Below are 20899 nucleotides of genomic sequence, written 5' to 3'. Positions count from 1 at the left end.
ATGCATGCTTGAGATCAAGCATGTCAGGTATCTGTCCACATCCACCAAGAATGGGTAGCCCCCAACCATCACTGAGCTTTCAAAAAAGCTCACTGGACACTTGCCTTTCCTTGTAAAATAATTTCCAATAAACTTTATTTATTCACAAACTGAGTTTGAAATTGCCATCTTTTTTTTAAACACATACAATAAAAAAAAAAACATGTCTAAAAGACAGCCATGGCCTGCCCCAGGTCTCCCAGGTACCATCTTTACACAACTTGTTTTCAACAAATGATCGCTGTATAATACAATATTACAATGTGCCCTCAGAATACAGTGGTTGCTTCCATTTTTAGGTTAACTTGTCAAACAGTGCATTCATTATCAATACATCTCTATTTTCAGAAGATGAGTCATAGATATAAAAGAAACAATGAAAGGACTAATAGCAACAGCTACACAATTCATTATCTTTTCATAGTTGTATTTTTTTGTTTACAGAAAAAAGGTATCTTAAGGCTTATGCTGAATCATATGGATTGTTTAACAGAAAATAACAGGACTGCAGAAAGAAAACTGCAATGACATACTGCTCTTTTGCATCAAACTGAACAAAACAGATATTCAATTCACCAACATCATTCAAGTCTATTCTTACTACTGCACCAACAAAAATACAATTAAAAGAAAAGTAATGTAAAAGAAAGCAAGTGACCAGAAGCTTGTTATTCTTCCAAAATTCCATCAGTCTGAGGGTGCATTATGAAGACATCCAACAGACACTATGGGAATAGCTGGCATCTCCAGCATTCAGATTATTCACAATGTTTCAGCAACTGGTTCTGGAATGTACTCTGATGGAAGGACAGCATCCATGGCTACCTGAATTAATTGTTATTATTGGTAGTAGTCAAATCATGACCATTGTCAATGAGATTATATATACCCCAGCTCTTCCCATGAGAGAGAAGTCATGTTCCTGAGAGCCCTGCCGATGAAGTACAGCAGGGCTGGGAGTGGAGTGTTGAATGCTGGCGGTAAAGGGGAAAACAGTCTCCAATTAACAACATTTTAATTTTCTTCAATTAGGCTCAAATCTAATTCTGTACAATCCCTCTCAAAGATACTTGGCTGACACTCTTCTCGATCAGGGTCTTCCTCCCCCTCTTCCCCCTCCTCGTCACTCTCGCTTAGAGGACCAATGCTTGTCCTTCCCAGCCCCTCTGGTGAACACGACCCTCTGAAGTCCCCCAAAAAAGGCTCAAAGCCCATGCAAACGTCCCCTCCACAAGCCAGCCTCCCACGCGCCATACCACTCAAGGGGTCTGTACTGCGAGTCTGAAAAGACACAAATAGGAGAAACATTTGAGAGCGAAAAAGGCCTTGTTTACACATGTATCATCCCTCTCTAGAAAAGACAAGAGCGGTCTACATTCAAACCACATGTTCTCTATTCATGATACAGAAATAGGTAAAGTGTTGTTCCATATGATTTCAAATCATTCTGACTGCACCCCTTTCTGATTAGAATGAAACCTTCCAAACATGTTTGCCCATGGTAGAAGTGGTCAGAAAGTGACTTTTTGGACCTGAACACCAAAACATTCAGGAGATAGAGGTGCTCAAAGTTGACCCATTTTGCATACCTCACCCTACCATGACACATCCATGTCTTCATGACTGAAAGATAAATGTTTGAGTTTGTTATCATTTGAAAGCATACAAACAGTGTTGTCAAACTATTTGATCATTTCTTTACATAAATTACCTAAAAACCCATCTCACTCAATGAGAAAAAACTTGAAATATACAAGATGGCGGCGTACACATTGTTGGATTTCTTCATGGAGCAAAAAATATATTTTAATAGTTTGCTAAATTCAATTTTCTATGGACACCCTGCAACTAGACAAGCATTACTGTGCCTTCAGGGTAGTGATAAATGCTTGAACCAGGTTATGTAGAAAAACAGTGCAACCAATGACAATTGTGTCATAATTACTAAGTTCATTAGAATGAACTGAGGGAAACTTATTTTAATTTTATTTAAAAACAATAGTTTATAGCATATTGAATATATTAGCCTATTGTTATCATATGAAAACAGTTAAATATTGTACATAATATTAGCATCAACAATTCAGTATATTTTATTGTTTCCTATTTCATTACATTTTTTGTTACATGTCATCTTTTGGTTAAACTATAATTCATAATAAGCATCATCAACAGGGGGAACATATTGGGTGTACACTGATAAGCTGTAGAAAGAATATATACATTTATAAGACTGGTTCATAAGAGAGAATTGTTCCCAAGGGCCTGAGAACAAAGTCAATATTCAGACCACTAGGGGTCAATGTTCTTACATCTGATTGAGCTGTGGTGTTCAGCGAAGTGTTGTTTAAATTGTCCTTTCATTTGTCCTACGTAGGCTTTCCCACATGAACAGGTGATGAGATAGATACTCCCTTGGTCTTGCATGAGATGATACCCCTAACAGGGATTTTTCAACCTGGATGTTTTTATAGTGCTATTGCACTCTGCGCATTAGCCACATTTGGTGGGCTCAGGATACAGGTCAGATCTCAGCAAGCTATCTCCAATATTGCGATCACACTTATAGACCACAGAGTGGGGATTCCTTGAACAGGGGTGCGATATTTTTGTCTGATTGCAGAATATGCCAGTGCTTTTTCAGGATTGCTTTCATTTTCTCCGAACACTTGGTGTAAAACACTGTTGCGCTGTTATTCTTCTTTGGTTGAGTTAAGCAATTCCTCTCTTGGTTTGAGATATTTTCATCATTGCAGTGTTAAGAGTTTTGTCGTTGTAGCCCCTCATTGAATTTGTCTTTTTTTTTTTATAGCATTGCTGTCAAAATCTGTCTGGTGGCTACAAATTAATTTAACCCTACATATCTGGCTATATGGTAGACCATTCATGAGGGGACCCTGCATACTATCTGCACATAGCAGGGTATTATTGCGGCCCGTGGGCTTTGTGTACAAGTCTGTGTGTAATGCATCACTCTCTTTGATGATCCATAAGTATCGGTAGTATACTTTTCTCTCATCAGTCTGCATGGAGAATTTGAGGTATTCAGAGCTCTCGTTTAGTAGTTTGTAAATCATTTAGTTCCTGCTTACTTCCTCCCCATAGCACAAAGACATCTATGCATTTCTTCCATAGGATGCCTTTAGAAAGTAGGGTGTGTATGTTTTGTAAAGGAGTGCTTCCTCAAATTGTCCCACATACATGTTTGCATAGTAATTGAAACATAAAAATTAAATTAAATGTCAATAGTGTACCAGCTAAACTGGTTAGAGCGTTGGACTAGTAACCGGAAGGTTGCAAGTTCAAACCCCCGAGCTGACAAGAGATCTGTCGTTCTGCCCCTGAACAGGCAGTTAACCCACTGTTCCTAGGCCATCATTGAAGATAAGAATTTGTTCTTAACTGACTTGCCTAGTTAAATAAAAGGTAAAAAAAATAATAATAATTTTTAAAAAAATACCCTTGTAAAACTGACCATGCTACTACCGATCCTCGACTTCAGCGATGTCATTTACAAAATAGCCTCCAATACCCTACTCAATAAATTGGATGCAGTATATCACAGTGCCATCTGTTTTGTCACCAAAGTCCCATATACTACTCACCACTGCAACCTGTACGCTCTTGTTGGGTAGGTGTCGCTTCATACTCGTCGCCAAACCAACTGGCTCCAGGTCATCTACAAGACCCTGCTAGGTAAAGTCCCCCCTTATCTCAGCTCGCTGGTCACCATAGCAGCACCCACCTGTAGCACGCGCTCCAGCAGGTATATCTCTCTGGTCACCCCCAAAACCAATTCTTCCTTTGGCCACCTCTCCTTCCAGTTCTCTGCTGCCAATGACTGGAACGAACTACAAAAATCTCTGAACCTGGAAACACTTACCTCCCTCACTAGCTTTAAGCACCAGCTGTCAGAGCAGCTCACAGATCACTGCACCTGTACATAGCCCATCTATAATTTACCCCGAACAACTACCTCTTCCCCTACTGTATTAATTTATTTAGCTCCTTTGCACCCCATTATTTTTATTTCTACTTTGCACATTCTTCCACTGCAAATCTACCATTCCAGTGTTTTACTTGCTATATTGTATTTACTTCGCCACCATGTCCTTTTTTTGCCTTTACCTCCCTTATCTCACCGCATTTGCTCACATCGTATATAGACTTATTTTTCTACTGTATTATTGACTGTATGTTTGTTTTACTCCATGTGTAACTCTGTGTTGTTGTATTTGTCAAACTGCTTTGCTTTATCTTGGCCAGATCACAATTGTAAATGAGAACTTGTTCTCAACTTGCCTACTTGGTTAAATAAAGGTGAAATAAATAAAAATTAAAACATGTCAATATTTTTCAGTAATGAAAACATGGATGACATCTCATGGTAGGGAGTGGTATGCAAAACAGGTCAACTTTGAGCACTTCTATCTCTTAAATGTTTTGGCATTCAGGTCCAAAAAGTAACTTTGACCACTTCTACCATGAGCAAACTTGAATGGAAGGTTTCATTCAAATCTAAAGGGGTGCTATCAGAAAGTAATTGAACTCTTATGGAATGACCCTAAATCAAATTAAATCAAGTTGATATAACTGTTTAGGAAGTGGAAAAATGTAGCATCATATAAAATCTCTGTGATTCTTACAACATGGGTGCAGTAGTTTAGCTAGTTCAGGATTTTCTTTTAAAAAAATGTGACAAACAATAGAAACAAGGGTAATATAATGCCACATCTCCCTGAAAATTAACTGGGATAGTATTGTCAACTTGAATATAGCGGGCTGGACTACCGAATACTGTAGGTGTAAGCCTAGTCTCGTATGCTCTTCCAATGACTGTGGCTGTTGAAAGAGTATTCTAAACCTAAACAGAACACAACGGTTGTACATATAGCACATGTAAATGAGTCTGGCAAAATTATCCTGCAACTTTTAAAATGTAGTGTACCATGTTTTTTTTAATGTGAAGGAGTGACTGGGTGAGTGCACTGAAAGGGGACGCCAGACTTTCTTGCAGCTGCATGCAAATTATATGCAAATCCAGTCAAGAGTGAGTCTTGGTGTACAGTATAACATTTGCCTGGCATTGCCTTCAGGGAGAGCCATTGGCACCCTGCCAATTAACCACACTCAGGGTTTGTGCCTGGGGCATAGGAACAGAAGAAGAGACATCTGTGGCCTGGGACGATTGGTAACAAGGACAATAATACACAGGTATGGTCTGTATTCTAAGAATGGAGTTATGGGTGAAAGTTGCCTCTGTATGTCTATTGGATGTTATAAAAGGCAGACTCAGCGATATGACGTCGATGCTTGGGGTGTGGCGAGCAGTGGGACAAAAACGAGTATCAAATCAAATTTTATTGGTCACATACACAAATGATTAGCAGATGTTATTGCGAGTGTAGCGAAATGCCTGTACCGTAACGGATATGGGACATTTTCTGGATACGATTTTGAGCAGAGTATTTTTTGTAATTATCCATGATCAGAAAAAATGACATTGTCGGGTGCCAGCACGCATCTTTATCATGTCAGTCAGTCAAGGTTTAACGTGATCTAAATAACTCAACTGGCTAGTTTGCAAAGAGAAGGGTGGGCCGTATGCTCGGATTGGATAGTGAAGTTGTAGCTGTCCACTCGCTTCATAATTTCACCTGATCATTCCTTTGGTCTGATAATTTAGATTGCTGCTGCCTGCTACTATGATAAATTGCATGGTGAAGACGTTTGCTATCAAGCTATCAATGTGCATAATATCTAACAAGCGAGGCAAGGGTATGGGAAGAAAAATTTGGGATGCACGATATATATATATATATCGATATTAGCTCAAAATGACAACATCGGTATCGGACCAATGTCTAGTTTAATGCTGATGTTAAAAACCGATGTCAAAGCTACATTGCATACCTATATAACGTAGGTACATGAAGTATTTTTTATTTTTTATTTCACCTTTATTTAACCAGGTAGGCTAGTTGAGAACAAGTTCTCATTTGCAACTGCGACCTGGCCAAGATAAAGCATAGCAGTGTGAACAGACAACACAGAGTTACACATGGAGTAAACAATTCAAAATCAAATCAAATCAAATTTATTTATATAGCCCTTCGTACATCAGCTGATATCTCAAAGTGCTGTACAGAAACCCAGCCTAAAACCCCAAACAGCAAGCAATGCAGGTGTAGAAGCACAATTAACAAGTCAATAACACAGTAGAGAGAAAAAAAAGAGTCTATATATATATACATTGTGTGCAAAAGGCATGAGGAGGTAGGCGAATAATTACAATTTTGCAGATTAACACTGGAGTGATAAATGATCAGATGGTCATGTACAGGTAGAGATATTGGTGTGCAAAAGAGCAGAAAAGTAAATAAATAAAAACAGTATGGGGATGAGGTAGGTAAAAATGGGTGGGCTATTTACCGATAGACTATGTACAGCTGCAGCGATCGGTTAGCTGCTCAGATAGCAGATGTTTGAAGTTGGTGAGGGAGATAAAAGTCTCCAACTTCAGCGATTTTTGCAATTCGTTCCAGTCACAGGCAGCAGAGAACCGGAACGAAAGGCGGCCAAATGAGGAGTTGGCTTTAGGGATGATAATACCACGTAAAATTTTGAGCTACATGTGCAACACAGCATTCCTAACCTAGCCCACATAATGTCTGCTGTGTGGATCGAGCAGCCATTTGAAAGAGTAGGAACATTTCAGTGAGACAACTCGAAGGCGAAATCCATTAAAGCCAAGATAATGGAATTCATTGCCCTTGACAATCCACCGGTGGTCTCTGTCGTTGGGTGATGTTGGCTTTCACCAACTGGTCGAGCACCGGTACACACTACCAAATGCTCTATTTTTAGATGTTGCCCTACCGGAGTTACAGAGTAATAGCGTCACCACATTCATGCTATTAGCGTCACCACATACATACTATGGAACGCCGTTTGGGTCTTTGTTTGTCAAAAATATACAGTAGCACTGTCAAAAGCACTGTCAAAAGCTGTAAAAAAAAGTCTGCAAACAAGCAAACACGGGCCACAAATAATGCGTTTACAATACCGCGTTGGTAATAAAGCATCATTTGTTCGACTGCAACTTCTGGGGTCGCTAGCTTTAGCTTGGTAGCTAGCTAGCACCAATACAACCAGCCTGAAAACAATGACCAGTAGAAACTGTAGGCATTTTCATTATTCTTAGCAATGATTTAGGAATCGTTGTGAGTAAGTATTCGCTAGGTTGCCACTAGTTCACCTATTGAAATTGAACTTCATTTCAAAAAAATAAATAGTTAGCCAGCTACTTAACCCTGTTGCCCAAAGCTAACGTTATAAGCAGCCAGCTAGCTTCATCTGGCTAGTGAGGCTCGACCGGACCGGGTTATGTGTTGTAAAGCTAGCCACAATAAGGATTAGGCACAAGAGTGGAATTTGCGGTTTGCCTTCAAAAATCAAAGTTTGTCATTGATAGTGATGCAAATGAACAAAAATAGTAGAATTATGCCATACTTTTATTTAAGGCTAACCGCAAAGTCCACTTATTGTGGCTAGCTTCACATAGATGGGTCTGACAACCATTAATCAAATAAGAACTGTCTTATAAATTAGGGTTATTTTAGATGACCCCTAGCTATATAGTTAGCTAGCTAACTATAGCAACTGAAACCGATTATGTCGTGTTATTTGACCTGTCATAGTGTTATTTGATGTGTATGTTTTTTGACACGCAAAGACCCAAACAGCGTTCCATAGAAATCCTGGTTGAAAATGAAACGACTGAACAAATGAACAACGAAAAAGCACTGCAAGTAAGTGAAAGAAATAGGTTTTGATTAGATTTGACTGTTAATGGGGACATACGTAAATGCCAACAAAATAACCTTTTGGTCAGTGTGGTGTGTGTGTAACCTTTAACTTCTTTGGGATAGGGGGCAGTATTTATGTCCGGATGAAAAGCGTGCCCAATGTAAACTGCCTGTTTCTCAGGCCCAGAAGCTAGGATATTCATATAATTGGTAGATCTGGATAGAAAAAACACGGAAGTTTCTAAAACGGTTTGAATGATGTCTGAGTATAACAGAACTTATTTGGCAGGCGAAACACAGAGGACAAACCAACCAGAATTTTTTTTTTTTTTTAGGTCACTCTTTTCAATGGGTTTTCATTGGGAATCTAGAATTCTAAGGCAGTTCCTTGCCGTTCCTTTTGCCTCCACTGGATGTCAACAGTCTATAGAAATCGGTTGATGTTTTTCCTTTGTGTAAGGAAGAAGTAGGGCTGTCCAGAACAAGGGTCGAGTGAAGTGTACTGTTTGATAGAGGCGCGTGACCTGAAAAGCACGCACCACTTTGTTTTCCTCCGGTATTGAACGCAGTTTATCCCGTCTTAAATTGTATTGATTATTTACGTAAAAAAATACCTAAAGTTGTATTAGGAAAGTTGTTTGAAATGTTTGGACAAAGATTACAGGTAACTTATGAGATATTTTGTAGTCATGTTGAGCGAGTTGGAACCGGTGTATTTTCCGAATCATACACGCCAAATAAATGGACATTTTGGATATATAACGACATAATTAATTGAACAAAAGGACCATTTGTGATGTTAAAAATGAACATATTGGAGTGCCAACAGAAGATCTTCAAAGGTAAGGCATGCATTATATGTTATTTCTGACTTTTGTATTGAGCCTGGCGGGTTGAATTATGATTTTCATGTGTATGTTTGCTGGGGTGCTGTCCTCAGATAATAGCATGGTTTGCTTTCGCCGTAAAGCCTTTTTGAAATCGGACACTGTGGTTGGATTTAACAAGAAATGAAACACTGATGCGCATTCTGACTGAGTGACAGCAAACTTGGCTGCCTGCTGCAAATTGAGGACATACACATTTTTGCAGTGAGAACGTGCAGGAAGGTATTTTGCCAACATATACTTAGCATATTAAAACACTTTTGTTTTTTTCGATCACAAGTATCATCCAATCCGACTATCAACTGTCAATTTACGGATACAACTAGGAGAACGTTAATGTTGGCACACCTCTAGTAGATGCAGAAAGTAAACAGCAGTGGATCAATTTCCGCAACAATAGGGAAGTGGATATTCGACCAGCAGAACAAACATTTAAGATTAGGCATAAGGGTCTAATTTAATGAAGGTTAAAGGTCAACTCAGCAATATGATGTAGGTGCACAAAGTAAACAGCATAGTGGGTCAATTTCCACAACAACTGAGGGGGTTTTAGTGCAAGGCTCAACTTCTCTGCTGTTTTGGTGCCCTGGCTACCCATGTCCATGCGCAGATACTGTGTGACTGTATGAGCGCAAAGTCATGCATCTTGCTTATCTCAATATCTGCGCTGGTGCTCGTGGCAAAGTCATCTTTCTGAGTCTACCTTTAAAGGGATAGTTCAACCAAATTCTATATTGGTTTCCTTAACCGGTATGCAGTCTACGGACAATGTATGACAGGAATCCATGCTTTGGTTTTGTTTCCGAATGCTAAAGTTCTAGGCTGTGTGACACAAATCCCATGCATTGCTGTCATACCTTGTCCATAGACTGCTTACAGGGTAAGGAAACCAGTATTCAATTTTGTAATTTGGGTGAAATATCACTTTAACAACTTTCCTCTGGCTAGCAGATGGCATGTTCCACCACCAACCTACATACGGCAAACATTTCTATTCATTTCTGACTCTTAAAGATTTTTTGTTTACCTGAGTCATCTTGGTGAAATCCAGTACTGGCCGGGCAAATGGTCTGTCTGGGTCACGGCGTCGCTTCAGTCCTGGTTTGAGAAGGAGCAGGTCACAGGGCTGTGAGTGGCAGCGAGGGAGCTGAGGGGGGATGGCCCGGCGAAGAGAGGACGGGGTGCTGCAGGCGGAGGAGGGCAAAGCAGGCACAGCCGGAGGGGGTGCTGCACAGTGGGGTGGAACTGGAGGCGGGGGCAGGAACTGGGCGGCAGCCTCTCTGATAAGGACAGGTGACAGAGAGAAGCGTCGCTGTGGAGGAAGGGGAGGGTGGAGCGGGGACGGAGAGGAGCATGATGATGGGGAGTGGAAGAAACAGCAGCAGGCGCCTCCTCCAGCAGTGTCACTGGGGTCCCATGGGAAATTCCAAGGCAGTGGGGAGTCAGGAGAGAGAGCAATGCTAAAGAATGTGGGGCTTGAAGAAGAGTGTAGTGAAGAATTTAGAGATGAGCTAGGAGCACGAAGCGGACAAGGCCCCCCGGCTACCCCTCCACTGTGGCATTGACGATTCACAGGTGTCCAGACCCTCGAAGCGCTGGGCCGCCAGGTGTAACGGCAGCGTGAAAGGTCCTCTGGCACAGACAGTGAACGACAGTGGCGTTTGGGGGGTGGCGGGGGGGGAGGGGGTGCACCTGGAAAAGACAGGTCTGTCACTGAGGTGCTTGGGACCAGGGGCCGGTGCAGGGCTTCCCCCTCTGCCAGGTGAGTTTCGGGGGGAACCAGAGGGACAGGGCAGGGGGGGAAGCTGGAGCTCAGCACACCCTGCAGGCCAGGCTTGGAGGGAGGGCAGAGCTGCCAATAACCACTCTCTATTAGGGAGAAGGAAAGATGATACCATAAATTAGAGCTGGAATGATTAACCAAAAATGTCGACCTCAACAACTTCAAACATCTGCTATCTGAGCAGCTAACCGATCGCTGCAGCTGTACATAATCTATCGGTAAATAGCCCACCCAATTTACATACCTCATCCCCATACTGTTTATATTTATTTACTTTTCTGCTCTTTTGCACACCAGTATCTCTACCTGTACATGACCATCTGATCATTTATCACTCCAGTGTTAATCTGCAAAATTTTTAATTATTTGCCTATTATCATGCCTTTTGCACACAATGTATATATAGACTCTCTTTTTTTTTCTACTGTGTTATTGACTTGTTAATTGTTTACTCCATGTGTAACTCTGTGTTGTCTGTTCACACTGCTATGCTTTATCTTGGCCAGGTCGCAGTTGTAAATGAGAACTTGTTCTCAACTAGCCTACCTGGTTAAATAAAGGTGAAGTAAAAAAAAATAATAAAAAATATACTGGATTCTTGACATAGCTTACTTAGGACTGGGCGATATGGCCAAAATGTTATATCACAGTATTTTATTTATTACAGTACGACAGCATTTTATGTTTATTAATAATAGAAGTTCTAAATTTGCTTTATGAGTAGTGCGTGACCCTAGGGTGGCAACACACACATTCTAAGTGATTTCAATGGGTCTTTCTCCATTCTGATTGAACAGTATAAAACAATTCAACACCAAAAGTCGTAATTTTCCATTTCTGCATTTGAGATCATTTCCACACTGCCACGTAGGGCTGCACGATATGGGCAAGTAATCTGGGCCTTATTTTAACCAAATATTGCAATTTGACTTGCGATTTAGAACAAAACACTTGGGTTAACTGTTGGAATCATGGGAATAGAATGTCCATTCTAATTATATAGTTAGAATTTAATAGTGGGCACTTTTAATACAGTGTTGTTTGACATGACAACGAATGAAAATGCCAGAGAGGAGTTATTGTGACAGTGTAAAAACTAATGTGTTGATAGGTGTTTCCTAGGGGACCCAATAATCTTTGGCTACATTGAATGTTTTCTCTTAGCTACTTCATGTAGATAACATTCTTGCTTTGCGTTTACCTCTTTAATTTAGAAGGCACTGTTGCACAAACATGCCGATTACGTCTACGCAATCACTGGTATTATCAGGCTGCATAGCTAATTACGTTTGCTCTTACTCAGTACATTTATTAGCTAGCTAGCGATTAGCATTAGCGGCTAACAAGATTTAGGAACAAAATGCTAAGAAAAGACAAACTAGCTGTTTGCAGATGTAAGAAAAAAGCTAATAGTGTAATTATAGAATGCTAGTAGATTTATATTAAGAAGCAAAGTGACAACTGCATCGATGTTATCAACTGTGTTGCATATGCTGCATTGACCATGCAGACTGAAGGCAAGTGTCTCCTGATTGAGGAACATCAAATACGCTCCTTGAGTGACAGGGAGTGTGCCTAGGTCTGTGTGGAAAGCGGCATAGAAAGAGATGACTCAAGTAGCAGAGTAAACTATAAAAATGGACGCTACACATTGCGTATCACATTTAAGAAACCAAACATTCAAATACCGGTACAGAAGGTAAAGTAAAAACCCAAACCAGTCCGTGCATCAATACCTGTGTATAGCTAAAACAAAAAAGGGTATACCGCCCAGCCCTTAAGCTTACTCTAATAAACTCAGCAAAAAAATAAACATCCCTTTTTCAGGACCCTGTATTTCAAAGACAATTTGTAAAAATCCAAATAACTTCACAGATCTTCATTTAAAGGGTTTAAAACACTGTTTGCCATAATTAATGAACATGCACCTGTGGAACGGTCGTTAAAACACTAACAGCTTACAGATGGTAGGCAATTAAGGTCACAGTTATGAAAACTTAGGTCACTAAAGAGGCCTTTTTACTGACTCTGAATTATACCAGAAGAAAGATGCCCAGGGTCCCTGCTCATCTGCGTGAATGTGCCTTAGGCATGCTGCAAGGAGGCATGAGGACTGCAGATGTGGCCAGGGCAATATATTGCAATGTCCGTACTGTGAGACGCCGCTACAGGGAGACAGGGCGGACAGCTGATCGTCCTCGCAGTGGCAGACCACGTATAACAACACCTGCACAAGATCGGTACATCTGAACATCACACCTGCGGGACAGGTACAGGATGGCAACAACTGCCAGAGTTACACCAGGAACGCACAATCCCTCCATCAGTGCTTAGACTGTCCACAATAGGCTGAGAGAGGCTGGACTGAGGGCTTGTAGGCCTGTTGTAAGGTAGGTCCTAACTAGACATCACTAGCAACGTCGCCTATGGGCACAAACCCACCGTCGCTGGACCAGACAGGACTGGCAAAAAGTGCTCTTCAAGTGACGAGTCGCGGTTTTGTCTCACCAGGGGGGTGACGGTCGGATTCACGTTTATAGTCAAAGGAATGAGCATTACACCAAGGCCTGTACCCTGGAGCGGGATCAATTTGGAGGTGGAGGGTCCGTCATGGTCTGGGACGGTGTGTCACAGCATCATCGGACTGAGCTTGTTGTCATTGCAGGCAATCTCAATGCTGTGCGTTACAGGGAAGACATCCTTCTCCCTCATGTGGTACCCTTCCTGCAGGTTCATCCTAACATGACCCTCCAGCATGACAACGTCACCAGCTATACTGCTCGTTCTGTGCGTGATTTCCTGCAAGACAGGAATGTCAGTGTTCTGCCATGGCCAGCGAAGAGCCAGGATCTCAAACCCATTGAGCACGTCTGGGACCTGTTGGATCGGAAGGTGAGGGCTAGGGCCATTCCCCCCAGAAATGTCCGGGAACTTGCAGGTGCCTTGGTGGAAGAGTGGGGTAACATCTCACAGCAAGAACTGGCAAATCTGGTGCAGTCCATGAGGAGGAGATGCACTGCAGTACTTAATGCAGCTGGTGGCCACACCAGATACTGACTGTTAATTTTGATTTTGACCCCCACTTTGTTCAGGGACACATTATTCCATTTCTGTTAGTCACACATCTGTGGAACTTGTTCAGTTTATATCTCAGTTGTTGAATCTTATGTTCATATAAATATTTACACATGTTAAGTTTGCTGAAAATAAAACACAGTTGACAGTGAGTGGATGTATCTTTTTTTTGCTGAGTTTATATTTCCTGCTGTACACGGTGCATTCGGAAAGTATTCAGACCCCTTGCTCTTTTCCACATTGTTACGTTATAGCCTTACTCTAAAATGAAATACAATTTTTTTCCTCAAACAACACACATAACAAAGTGAAAACAGGTTTTTAAAAATTCTTGCAAATGTATAAATGTTTTATTTTATTTTCAAATAACAGAAATACCTTTTTTACACAAGTATTAAGACCCTTTGCTGTGAGACTCAAAATTGAGCTCAGGTGCATCCTGTTTCTATTGATCATCATTGAGATCTTTCTACAATTTCATTGGAGTCAACCTGTGGTAAATGACATTGATTGGACAGGATTAGGAAAGGCACACACCAGTCTATATAAGGTCTAAGCACGTCAGAGCAAAAACCAAGCCATGAGGTCGAAGGAATTGTCTGTACAGCTCCAGGACAGGATTGTGTCAAGGCACAGATCTGAGGAAGGGTACAAAAACATTTCTGCAGCATTGAAGGTTCCCAAGAACACAGTGGCCTCCAGCATGATTAAATGGAAGAAGTCTGTAACCACCAAGACTCTTCCTAGAGCTGGTCGACCGGCCAAACTGAGCAATCGAAGAAGGGCCTTGGTCAGGAAGGTGACCAAGAACCCAATGGTCACTGACAGAGCTCCAGAGTTCCTCTGTGGAGATGGGAGAACCTTCTAGAAGGACAACTATCTCTACAGTACTCCACCAATCTGGCCTTTATGTTAGGGAGGCCAGACAGAAGCCACTCCTCAGTAAAAAAAGCACGACAGCCCGCATGCAGTTTACCAAAAGGCATCAAAAGGACTCTCAGCCCATGATAAACAAGATTCTCTGATCTGATGAAACCAAGATGGAACACTTTGGCCTGAATGCCAAGCGTCACATCTGGAGGAAACCTGGCACCATCCCTACAGTGAAGCATGGGTGGCACCATCATGCTGTGGGGATGTTTTTCAGCGTTAGGGACTTGGAGACTACTCAGGATCTACGCAAAGATGAACGGAGCAAAGTACAGAGAGATCCTTGATGAAAATATGCTCCAGAGCGCTCAGGACCTCAGATTGCGGCGAAGGTTCACCTTCCAACAGGACGACGACGCTAAGCACACAGCCAAGACAATGCAGGAGTGTCTTCGGGACAAGTTTCTGAATGTCCTTGAGTGGCCCAGCCAGAGCCCAGACTTGAACACAATCCACCATCTCTGGAGAGATCTGAAAATAGCTGTGCAGCGACACTCCCGATCCAACCTGACAAAGCTTGAGGAGCTGCAGAGAAGAATGGGTGAAACTCCCCAAATATAGGTGTGCCAAGCTTGTAGCGTCATACCCAAGAAGACTCGAGGATGTAATCGCTGCCAAAGGTTCTTTAACAAACTACAGAGTAAAGTGTCTGAATACTTAAGAAAATGTGATTTCAGTTTAAATACATTTGGGGAAAAAAAATGTAAAACAGTTTTTGCTTTGTCATTATGGGGTATTGTATGTATCTGATTGAGGGTAAAATAACAATTTAAGAATAAGGCTGTAACATAACAAAATGTGGACAAAGTCAAGGGGTCTGAATAGTTTCCGAACGCACTGTATTGCTGAGTCTATCTTTAAGAAGACTCCCTTTGCATGATCAGCCTGAGAATATACATGCGTGGAATAAATCACGTAATGTGGTTTCCTGTTTAACAACCTATACAAACATTTCCTTTCTGTCATTTGGAATTCACCTCCATTTATCTGTGCTCTTATCAACAGTGCAAAGCCAAAGTTACAATGCCTAATGCAAGACATTGCTGAATAACAGGTTACGTGGTTTCACTTGTACATACTCACCAGGCATCAATCCATCTGTAGGCCAGCAAATTCCTAGGTTGTTGGGGTCCAGCAGAAACTGGAAGACATACATGTTTATTGAGGAGCAAAAGCACAGGGAAAAAAATTCAGAACGGCTCAATTAACAGCAAGAGAAATAAATGGTCATGAAGCTGAGCACTGTTACAATCAAGACAAGGACATGCAAGCAGAGTCATAGGCTGACACATAAGTGGGCTCATTCTACATAGGTGTTCCTTTTGTCCAAGTGGGAAAGGGCAGTGTGGAGTGCAATAAAGATTGCATCTGTGGATCTGTTAGGGCGGAATGCAAATTGGAGTGGGTCTAGGGTTTCTGGGATAATGGTGTTGATATTAGAGGTCGACCGATTAATCGGAATGGCCGATTAACTAGGGACGATTTCAAGTTTTCATAACAATCGGAAATCGGTATTTTTGGACACCGATTTGGCCGATTTAAATTTTTATTTTATTTATTTCATCTTCATTTAACCAGACAAGTCAGTTAAGAACGCATTCTGGGCCTCACGGGTGGCGCAGTGGTTAAGGTTACTGCAGCGCCAGCTGTGCCACCAGACTCTGGGTTCGCGCCCAGTTTCTGTCGTAACCGGCCGCGACAGGGAGGTCCATGGGGCGACGCACAATTGGCATAGCGTCGTCCGGGTTAGGGAGGGCTTGGCCGGTAGGGATATCCTTGTCTCGTCGCGCACCAGCGACTCCTGTGGCGGGCCGGGCGCAGTGCACGCTAACCAAGGTTGCCAGGTGCACAGTGTTTCCTTTGACACATTGGTGCGGCTGGCTTCCGGGTTGGATGCGTGTTGTGTCCAGTGCGGCTTGGTTGGGTTGTGTATCGGAGGACGCATGACTTTCAACCTTTGTCTCCCCCGAGCCCGTACGGGAGTTGTAGCGATGAGACAAGATAGTAGCTACTAACAATTGGATACCACGAAATTGGGGAGAAAAAAGGGGGGTAAAAATTCCAAAAAAAAGAAGAAAAAAGAACGCATTCTTATTTTCAATAACTGCCTTGTTCAGGGGCAGAACGACATATTTTTACCTTGTCAGCTCAGGGATTCAATCTTGCAAACTTACAAACTAACTAGTCCAACGCTCTAACCACCTGCCTCTCATTGCACTCCACGAGGAGACTGCCTGTTACGCGAATGCAGTAAGCCATGGTAAGTTGCCAGCTAGCATTAAACTTATCTTATAAAAAAACTCAATCAATCATAATCACTAGTTAAACTAGTAATATCATCAACCATGTGTAGTTATCTAGCGTGTCCTGCGTTGCATATCATCGATGCGGTGCGTATCATTGTTCCAATGTGTACCTAACCATAAACATCAATGCCTTTCTTAAAATCAATACACAGAAGTATATATTTTTAAACCTGCATATTTAGCTAAAAGAAATCCAGGTTAGCAGGCAATATTAACCAGGTGAAATTGTGTCACTTCTCTTGCGTCCATTGCACGCAGTCAGTGTATATGCAACAGTTTGGGCCGCCTAATTTGCCAGAATTTGACACAATTATGACATAACATTGAAGGTTGTGCAATGTAACAAGAATATTTAGACTTATGGATGCCACCCGTTAGATAAAATACAGAACGGTTCCGTATTTCACTGAAAGAATAAACGTCTTGTTTTCGAGATGATAGTTTCCGGATTTGGCCATATTAATGACCTAAGGCTCGTATTTCTGTGTGTTATCATGTTATAACTAAGTCTATGATTTGAAAGAGCAGTCTGACTGAGTGATGGTAGGCAGCAGCAGGCTCGTAAGCATTCATTCAAACAGCACTTTTGTGCATTTGCCAGCAGCTGTTTATGACTTCAAGCCTATCAACTCCCGAGATTAGGCTGGTGTAACCGGTGTGAAATGGCTAGCTAGTTAGCGGGGTGCGCGCTAATAGCGTTTCAAACGTCACTCGCTCTGAGACTTGGAGTGGTTGTTCCCCTTGCTCTGCATGGGTAATGCTGCTTCGAGGGTGGCTGTTGTCATTGCGTTCCTGGTTCGAGCCCAAGTAGGAGCGAGGAGAGGGATGGAAGCTATACTGTTACACTGGCAATACTAAAGTGCCTATAAGAACAACCAATAGTCAAAGGTTAATGAAATAGAAATGGTATAGAGAGAAATAGTCCTATAATTCCTATAATAACTACAACCTAAAACTTCTTACCTGGGAATATTTAAGACTCATGTTAAAAGGAACCACCAGCTTTCATATGTTCTCATGTTCTGGGCAAGGAACTGAAACGTTAGCTTTCTTACATAGCACATATTGCACTTTTACTTTCTTCTCCAACACTTTGTTTTTGCATTATTTAAACCAAATTGAACATGTTTCATTATTTATTTGAGGCTAAATTGATTTTATTGATGTATTAAGTTAAAATAAGTGTTCATTCAGTATTGTTGTAATTGTCATTATTACAAATAAATAAAAATAGTTTGATTAATCAGTATCGGATTTTTTTTGGTCCTCCAATAATCGGTATCGGTGTTGAAAAATCATAATCGGTCGACCTCTAGTTGATATGACCAGCCTTTCAAAGCACTTCATGGCTACAGACGTGAGTGCTACGGGTCGGTAGTCATTTAGGCAGGTTACCTTAGTGTTCTTGGGCACAGGGACTACAGTGGTCTGCTTAAATCATGTTGGTATTACAGACTCGGACAGGGATAGGTTGAAAATGTCAGTGAAGACACTTGCCAGGTGGACAGCGCATGCTCTCAGTACACGTCCTGGTAATCCGTCTGGCCCTGCAACCTTGTGAATGTTAACCTGTTTAAAAAGGTCTTACTCACATTGGCTGCGGAGAGAGTGATCACACGGTCCTCCGGAAAAGCTGGCGCTCTTATTTATGTTTCAGACTTGCTTAGTTAAATAAAGGTTAAATTAAAAAAACTTACCACGTTTAGGGCCCTTTGGTGAGCGTTGCTGTCCAGACTATGTTTCTGCAGATGCTCGATGAGTGAAACCATGCATGGTTGCGAGGTGGTGGGCAGTGTTGAGGGGAAGGGGCGTGTCCCTTTATCTGTTCTTCAATCTAATTGTGACTGGCAGAGCTTCTCTGGCACCTCCACTCCTCCTCTGGGCCAGGTTGCCCTGCCCAGTCTCACTGGGACATGGTCATCACTGTAGTCAGCTCACCTGAAGGGTAAAGTCCGATAGCAGGACGGACCAGTGTTACCAAAAGGAAATGACAGTGCAGGGGTTTTCAAATACAAGTGATACCGCTCAAATGGGGAAGCTGTTAATGTTTTAGGACATTTGTAATCACATTTTCATGTTCTGTACAGTTTGCCATATTGACTTTTGGTAACCCATCACTTTCTCTGTATTTTATGGAGTAAACAAATTAAGCCTAGATGTCGAAATGGGGTCTTTTCAAGACCTGACATAACTTTAACACGTCTTTAGATGCTCAACCACTGACCAAACGTGCTCACAGGTGTTCAGACACACCATCTCTGAGTGCAGAAGTAATGGTGACAGGTGCCTGGGATGAGATGGCCTTCCTGATGCCATAGATGGCCTTCCTGATGCCACTCGGGGGTTTATTGAATACCTACTCAAGATCACGAGGCACATGTCCGACAACCAGAAAATGTAACCAAAAACGAACACCTCAACCAGTAACCTTAATGATGGATACGTGAATTTGAAAAGGGTGCATACTGAGGTCCAATCTGGCAAAGAACCAAGCATGTCATGATCTATCAAGAACTGGCATGCTCTTCTTCACTCAATAACAAGATTGAGAAAAAGCTTCTTAGCTAGCTAACGTTTGGTAGCTACCATTTTGATAAGAACATTTGGAAAGCCAGAATGATGGCTACATAACTAGTTTATATCAAATGATGGTATCCTTGCTGTCCATTACAAACCTTTCAAATGGGCAATGTGTGGTAGCGAGCTATTCATTCACAATTAGTATATCATATTTTTGAAGATCGTTCTAAACCCCTTCACAGAATATGAAGCCTTCACTTAGCTAGCTCAGTCAAGATGACTAACGTTAGCAATAGCAAGCCGCACTGACAATATGATGCTAACTAGCTCGGTTAGCTAACGCAAATCGTAATTTGTATGGTTAGCAAGCTAGCCAGTTGTGTACGTCATTTAACCGATTATGCAGACACATCCACACAAAACACCGCTTGTTAATCTGTAATAAACAAATTAATTATTACCGCCTACCCGATTAGATCACTAGCTGTCGAGTCTCGCTAGCTATTATTGCATGCATTTATCGCTAGAGCCTTGGACCGCTGTGCCATGTCTAGGACGCGTGCTTGCAAAAACACGGCCATGCATTTTATAACGCAGTGAGACGTTTCAGATAAATAAAACTGCTAATCAATAACTTTTCTTTGTAACGGCTACTTGATTCAAATGTCGTTCTTACCCCGACCAACACCACCGTACATCAGGCCTTACAAGGGTTAAATGCTGCTGGTGAAGGATAAACCAATTTGGAGCCTGTGCAGAACGCGACTGGCAGTCACGTTAGTATCCGTGTCTCCGATATTATTGACCTATTAAAAAGCATAACATGTACCAGAACGGTTGTTGATTACAATATCTGGAACATAAAATGAACGTCATAATCAACGTGCCATTGAAATATACAAGACATATCCGTCTTAAACAAAAAATAGCGCAGCATACAATTCAGTCAACCATTTAAAATAAATTAAAAACGTTCAAACCTGTGAGCGATTTTAATGTATAAATAGGGGGCGCCCAAGCAGTGGGCGCATTCGATGATTATTCGAACAACAGAAGTAGCTGACGTGCAATAGCGTAGCATTTTAAAAGAGCGGACAAAAACATTTTTTTTTAAAGATGTCAAATCGCAAGATTTCATTCATTGTTGAAAATGGCACAACTTTGACTGGACCGACGTAAGGTTATTAGATGGCAATAAAGTGTGGTACTTGTAGTTCGCTACTCATATTCGGATCAGTTGTTTACTTGACAAATTGATAGGCCCTGTGACCATTTGAAAGTCACGCCTTTAACACTGGAATATGTCACTTTTCATATTACTTATATATCATCCCACCGTACGACTTATTGGTGAGGCAAGTACAAGAAATAGCTTATACCGTTATCTTGTGGATGCTTTGAATACTGCAGTTAGCGTTGCATGTTGGACCGGCCAAATGAAAGCGCAAAACGTTATGACCTCAGCGCTATCCCCCCAATCCCGGAGACTCATTAAACCAGGAAAGCCAATTTTGCGGACATCTCATGAGAATTGTGTGTGGAAAAATCTAA

At 41.6% G+C, this 20899-nt stretch overlaps 1 protein-coding gene across 3 annotated transcripts; it reads right to left on the bottom strand.

The window, feature by feature from the left end:
* Positions 1 to 105: 105 nt before the first annotated feature.
* Positions 106 to 20642, bottom strand: LOC110537800 (protein FAM53C). 3 transcript variants are annotated; one of them, XM_021624193.3, is made up of 6 exons: positions 20329 to 20642; positions 20025 to 20154; positions 18526 to 18766; positions 15606 to 15663; positions 9762 to 10603; positions 106 to 1320 (listed from the first exon to the last, which is right to left on the bottom strand). In XM_021624193.3, exons 3-6 carry the CDS (start codon positions 18595 to 18597, stop codon positions 1054 to 1056), a joined length of 1239 nt encoding a protein of 412 aa, XP_021479868.1. In that variant the 5' UTR covers positions 18598 to 18766; positions 20025 to 20154; positions 20329 to 20642; the 3' UTR covers positions 106 to 1053. The 3 variants fall into 3 exon arrangements, with proteins under 3 accessions (XP_021479868.1, XP_021479869.1, XP_090048937.1); XM_021624194.3 differs by lacking the exon at positions 20329 to 20642 and having other exon boundaries at positions 19810 to 20063; XM_090192811.1 differs by lacking the exons at positions 20025 to 20154; positions 20329 to 20642 and adding an exon at positions 19817 to 19942.
* Positions 20643 to 20899: the final 257 nt, after the last annotated feature.

The sequence above is a fragment of the Oncorhynchus mykiss genome, chromosome 12 (genome assembly GCF_057628025.1).
Source record: "Oncorhynchus mykiss isolate SJ-2025 chromosome 12, ASM5762802v1, whole genome shotgun sequence".
In the NCBI taxonomy this organism is placed as follows: Eukaryota; Metazoa; Chordata; class Actinopteri; order Salmoniformes; family Salmonidae; genus Oncorhynchus; species Oncorhynchus mykiss.
Note: the sequence above shows the minus strand (reverse complement) of the source record. Positions and strands in the feature narration are given on the sequence as shown.